The sequence below is a fragment of the Triticum aestivum genome, chromosome 1A, assembly GCF_018294505.1.
Source record: "Triticum aestivum cultivar Chinese Spring chromosome 1A, IWGSC CS RefSeq v2.1, whole genome shotgun sequence".
NCBI classification, from domain to species: Eukaryota; Viridiplantae; Streptophyta; class Magnoliopsida; order Poales; family Poaceae; genus Triticum; species Triticum aestivum.
Window position 1 is genome coordinate 466,529,236 of NC_057794.1, and position 6,119 is coordinate 466,535,354.

At 42.6% G+C, this 6,119-nt stretch overlaps 1 protein-coding gene across 1 annotated transcript; it reads right to left on the reverse strand.

The window, feature by feature from the left end:
• Nucleotides 1-385: 385 nt before the first annotated feature.
• On the reverse strand, nucleotides 386-4,157 carry LOC123057198 (serine/threonine-protein kinase SAPK4). The gene is made up of 9 exons (XM_044480298.1): nucleotides 3,852-4,157; nucleotides 3,666-3,740; nucleotides 3,267-3,368; nucleotides 3,101-3,154; nucleotides 2,847-2,939; nucleotides 2,615-2,707; nucleotides 1,193-1,297; nucleotides 1,013-1,111; nucleotides 386-926 (listed from the first exon to the last, which is right to left on the reverse strand). Exons 1-9 carry the CDS (start codon nucleotides 4,008-4,010, stop codon nucleotides 585-587), a joined length of 1,122 nt encoding a protein of 373 aa, XP_044336233.1. The 5' UTR covers nucleotides 4,011-4,157; the 3' UTR covers nucleotides 386-584.
• Between the last annotated feature and the right edge of the window lie 1,962 nt (nucleotides 4,158-6,119).

A 6,119-nucleotide genomic window follows, 5' to 3' on the forward strand; every position in this document is an offset into this window, starting at 1 on the left:
CTACTCCCTCGTTCACTATTATAAGATTCTTTCTGATTTGAATGTATATAGACATATTTTAGTGTGTTTGTTCACTGATTTCAGTTCGTATGTAGTCCATATTGAAATATCCAAAACATCTTATATTTGTGAACAGAGGGAGTACCACATTTTACCCTTTCAGGCAAAAGAACTGACAAATCCTGGCAAATTCTGCCCCATCCATACAAGTCCTAGCAACAAAATCTGAAGTTATCTGAAATTTGCATATGCTGAAAGCGGTTATATCCATTTCAGTCAACAACACGCACAGATCGCTGTAGGCAGATTCAGCAAACCTGCAGTAAGCACGCAGCCCTCCCAGATCGCCCAAATGTTTGATGTAAACCTCTGCAGCAGCTAAAAATAAAAGCACATACCAAATTGATTCCCTGTGCAAAACATTCTCCTTCTGAACGAATATTACACTACACATTACATCACGTTACAGGAAAACATAGACAGAATACCTCTGCAGCAGAAAAGCATACGTCCTACCAAAACCAGGCAAATCAAAATAGCCAATTATCTATATCCTCCTCCCAGTCCCACATCACAAGCAGCGTTTAGATGTGCAACACGCTCATATCCAGCTCCCCGCTCTCAAGAACCTCCCTAACCTTCTTGTCACACTCATCTTCTTCGTCAGTCTGTTCCGGTACACTGACCTTCGCGTTCTTTTCCTCATCATCCGATAACTCGTCCGCGTAGCCATAGCCTGATGTGCTTGATCTTGGCTTCTTCCTTGCGTCTTGCACAATCTCCATGATCTCTTGGGTTGTTTGCTTCGAGAAAGAAGGCACGCTGCTGCTCCTCTCGTAGTAGTCTGCTTGCGCTTCCTCTGTGAGCTCCCGCGGCAAGTTCTTCAAGAACCATGGGTGGCTCTTTATCTCCTTCATTGTGATTCTCTATAGAAGATATAAAAAATGTCACATCAAAGCGGATTCACTCATGGACACGTCGATCTTGCAATCTGGAGAGTTGGGACCAGTACCTTCGTTGGATTGCTCACAAAGATAAGAGAAATGAGCTGTCTGCAATCAGCAGATATGAGAATATTGTCTGGGATGGTATAGTCGACTGCTGCTATCCGCTGCAAACAAAGATAAGCGATCGGCATTTGTGATTGTAAATTTTGGGTGGCGAAAGAACTTCTATAGGACTAGGCTATCACCTGAATGATCTTCTTAATATTCTTGGGGTCATCCGGGTCTTCAAATGGGTAGGCTCCCACAAGCATGACATAGAGAGTCACCCCACAGGACCATACATCTGCCATCTGCACTACCAAAATACACTTGTCAGCATTCAGTTACACCCTGTACTACTAAATATGTTTATCGATTGGATGACCTTCACCCACTTCCCTCTTCTTATTCTAAAGCCGTTTATGGAACTATGAATCAAGAGATCGTTGTACAGTACATCAGATTAATATGGCGTGGCCTCTTTCTCATTTTTTTTAAACGGAGGCAAGGCCTCTTTCTCATTTGGCAATCTGTAAAACAAAACAGTCTAAGAGAAGACAGCAATAAACTGATTTTGGTCAACAAAGATAGGATCTACAGAACAATGATGAAAGAATGGTATCAATTTTTTTAAACGAAGGCAAAAGATTTGCCGCATATATTAAATAAGAGGAGAGCAGAGTTTGTTTGTGTTACAACATCATTTCTTCAGGAACAGAGTGAGTGAAGTGTGAACTCCAGCTTATCACAATTCACATCTTGAGTCTCTTTTCTGTACGAAAATCAGGCCATGCACTACTAACCGGATGGAGGGTGTTGGATAAAAATTCAAACAATCCATTAAATTTTGCAGAACGCACAAGAACTTAGCAAGATAATTCCTAGTCTCTTGATAATAAATATTGCAGATATTGTATGATTACCCAGCAGTAGCTACTAACAGGGTGTTCAATCAAATAACTATATGTGCAGCTATGTTCATCAATGAAAATCAATAATGTTGATGAATACACATTCTTTGCAAAGGGAATACCAATTGGCCAAACTAATTCTGTTCTCAAAGGGGTGCCAAAGTCTGAATAAAAGTGGCAAAACAGGGTGATTTTTCCACAATTGTATGAAATGGTGAAAATAGTTTTCCTGAATGGGGGGTTAGTGGCGATTACTTGCCAATTTTACTTTCCCCAAAACCGGCATCTTCCATGAGCCAAGTCCCTTCCTCGCATGATATTAATGTTGAATCGAATTCTCCATAATCAAGACACAAAACTGTGGGCTGTCAGATTCAACTTCCTTCAAAAACTCGAAGCCGTAAACGCAAGCACATCCTTTACCGTATCCTATCGCAGTGTTGTACAATTTTTTATGTAGGAACTTCCAACCTTTGCCACCTAAAAGAGTTTGGTAAAACTTCTACTCCTAAATTATGGTGCTCAGCCAAACAACACTTCAGGTTTGCTTTGCGTGGCAACTCATCCTTTAAGTGATGCAGTATGTCAACATCATGTAGTTATGTGCATCATCGTGAAAGGAAGAACCTTAAGTGGCGCGCTCTTACCAGATGTGCTTACAAAGGTCAGAAACATAAAACACATGTCATATATAAATAAGAGATTCTTTTAGGCTACCTTCCCATCATATTCCTGGCGACGAAGAACTTCCGGTGCAATGTATGCCGGCGTCCCCACCGCAGATTTGGGCCTTGAATGTAGTACTGAAGACTGTCACAAAATGGCGAAGAGTTCATTTTTTAACAGCAAACAACAAATAGTTATTCTTACGCAAACTTACAGAAACATGACAGCAGGATTTACAAGGCGTGGACCACCCACTCCACTCTTATGAGAATTGGCAACCAACCTTGGAGTACCCAAAATCGCATATCTTGAGCCGGGGAGCCGGGCTACCATCCAGGAGAACATTCTCCAGCTTCAAATCTCTATGGCATATTTGCTGGCAAGCAGTAAAGTGATTGCAACATTTAGCATATTTTCAGGCCCACTCACATTTATTTGAAAAATCACGCTGGCACTTTCTACTCAGGGGAATGATGTGAACTGTAACTTGCTTGTTGTCCAGCTAATATAAGAGAGTAATTTATTGCTTCTGCATACCATGTGATGGCAGTAGCTTACGCCGCAGATCAGCTGCTGGAAGAAATATCTGGCCTGCAGTAATAAGCAGAGGAAAGAAAGAAAAAAACACAAAACAGTAAATTGACTCTGGATTTCGTACTTCTGCTGAGGAAAGAAGACCAAGACGATGGTTGTAAATTGTGACCTCGTCCTCGCTAAACCGGCCGCGATCGACGATTCGATCAAAGAGCTCGCCACCCGCCGCGTACTCCATCACGATTGCAAGGTGTGTCGGTGTCAGGATCACCTGTCGAAAAATTTCCAATGTAAGCACCCGCGATTTTCACTTTGAAATAGGAAACGAAACACCATGGTGCCAAACAAGTGCAGAAAAACTTCAGACTCGGAAATTCCCAATAAGTTACATATCCACGCCACGCGCCCGTCCAAACTCTAATAAAGCATGTGAAAACACATTCACTACACGTCACCGGAGGAGGAAATGTTTCCCTACAGAACAGCCAATTAAACCCAAGAGGACAAACACAATGAATAACCGATTTTTTTACAGCTGGTCGCTCCGTTTCCGGATGAGAAGGCGCACCTCTATGAACTGGATGATGTTGGGGTGCCGGAGCGAGCGGTGGTTGACGATCTCCCGGTACACATTCTCGTCAATCTGCGGCCAGGCATCAGATATTCAGACCCAATTTGGAGCGCGCAGAAGGAACCACGGACAGGAGAGCAACACAAATCGATATAAAAAAAATGAGGAGCGGAGGAGCCCGACCCGGTGGCCGCGCTCGATGAGCTTGACGGCGACGAGCCCGTCGTTCTCGCGGTGGCGCATCAGCCGGGCCACCCCGAAGTTTCCCGACCCGATGTCCCGCACCTCCTCGTACTTGTCCATCCCGGTGAGGGGCGCGGCTGTAGCCGTCGGCGTCGTCATCGCCGCCGGTGCGGGGAGCCGAGGAGGCGAGGAGGGGCGGGGGACGGCGGGGCAGCTCGACGGATCGACCGGCGGGTAACAGGTGGCGGTGTGGTCTGTGGCGCCTGCGTCGCTTTCCGGCCTGGCGCTCGCTCTGTGCGTCTCGTGCGTGCGCTCGCCGGGTATATATAGACGCGCGTCGTGTGCGCGTCCGACTGTACCCGAGATTCCGAGACTGGCTGTGACCTGTGACTGTATCCGTACCGTATTCCTTTCAAGATTTTTATAGTTTGTGTTTCAACAATCCTTTTCCTGCTGCAGCTCCGCAAAAAGGCTTCAACAGTAGACTGCAGATGGTTCGAGAAGATGATATAATGTTATCCCGGCTTATAGTAGTCTTTATTTTTAAAGACTTGCTAATCCTAAGTTGCGTGAAACTAATTTTTGGATCAGTCGATTCCTCGATGCATGCCCGAACCCTATCATGTGAGGACGCGGCGTCGCACGCGAAGGGGAGGCGTAGGTTTGACATGTGTGGATGGGGGTGCTTGCCAACGTCGGAGAAGGGGGCTTTAGAGGGATGGCCGGAACGGCGATAGCATGGCGGAGGCGGCGGCTCAAGCAAGACGGAGCGGCGCACGACGGGCACACGCCGACCGCGGGAGGTGGTGGCAGGCGGTTTGAACTAGGTTGTAGGGTGGTTGGAGGAACTAGGTGGGAGGAAGAAGATGAACGGTGTGGTAAAAAAAATCGACTCGTTTGCATCTTTATTAGGCAAAATTGATGTTTAGGCGATCCATTAAAGTGTTGCAGTTTTACCTAAATAGTCAATTAAAAAGTAGAAGGCACTACTGCATTTAGAAATACAACAATCACATAGTTTTCTAGAGTATAATAATAGTGTTTCCCTCACTGACTTTGAAACGCAGATTGTTTCTTCAAATAATCCGATATTTTCAAGAAAATTGAGTCTATTTCCAATCCTAAAACTATGGTCATTGATCAGACGACTTGAACATTGGACTGTGCAATTGTCTGTATTAAACCCTTAACTTTTCAAAACCCATTTAAATTGGCCCCTCATCGAATTGTAGCTTTGCATTAAGGGTTTCAAATTGTGCCAAGGAAAATCATGGATGTAGAACTCAAGATATTATCCCCGCAAAAAAAAGAACTCAAGATATTATAATATAACAAATGAGTATAAGTGCAATGTGTGCATCAATGAGCAAATTTAAATAATTTATTTTTTATTTCATTATTTTCGTAATCCAGTTTGACAAAAGGTTAAAGAATAGATGTAGATAGCTCGACGATATAATATAAAGTTATTCTTGATTACTCCTCATTCTTATATTTAAAGAGTTGTTGCAATCACCTAAACAATCAGTAAAAAGTAGAATTTGCAAATAGCTTTATCACAGAATTTTCTAAAATATGATGGTGAATCTCCTTCTTGGCTTTGAAACGCGGATCATTTCTTCAATCAAATGTTTTTTTTTTCTAATAAACAAGTCCATTTTCAATCCCAAAACAGCGCCCCATGGTCCGATGACTTGAACCTTGAACTATGCAACTGCCTATATTCAATCTCCAACTTTTGAAAATCATTTAAATTGGACCCTAATCCCGTATAGATAATTGATTTGCATTTGGGTGTTCCAAATAATGTGAAAAATCACATATGCAAGTACTCAAGATATTTAATCTTTGGCATTTAATTAAGATACAGATATGCAAAACCATGAACAATTTTCTCTTTTTTCTATAATGGATATTTATTGTTTTCTGCATGAATTCCCATTTCTCAATTTTGTGGATTCCTTATGTTTATGTTTTTCCTAAACATTTACTTTTCAGAAGACTTTACTTAAAATTTCAGGGTGCAAACCCACCCTGAACAGACATACTAGTGCCCCTTTGGTACACATGATTTCTCAAACAACAAAAATAGGAATAAAATGCAGGATTTAGGCGTCTTTGATTCGGGGAATTCTCAAAATGCAGGACATGTCCTATAAAAAATCCTTTAGGGTTGGAATACCGCATAAATTTAGATCAAAGAGTGTTTGATACCACATAAAAAAAATAAAGGAATTGAACAGAGTGACTTGAGTGAATGGAAAATCC

Coding starts and splice junctions, on each gene's coding strand:
- LOC123057198 (XM_044480298.1), bottom strand. CDS start 4,010: ATGACGACGCCGACGGCTACAGCCGCGCCCCTCACCGGGATGGACAAG. Junction 3,741..3,851: donor TCATCGAGCGCGGCCACCGG/GTCGGGCTCCTC, acceptor GCCTGGCCGCAG/ATTGACGAGAATGTGTACCG. Junction 2,708..2,846: donor GCGATTTTGGGTACTCCAAG/GTTGGTTGCCAA, acceptor ATTTTGTGACAG/TCTTCAGTACTACATTCAAG.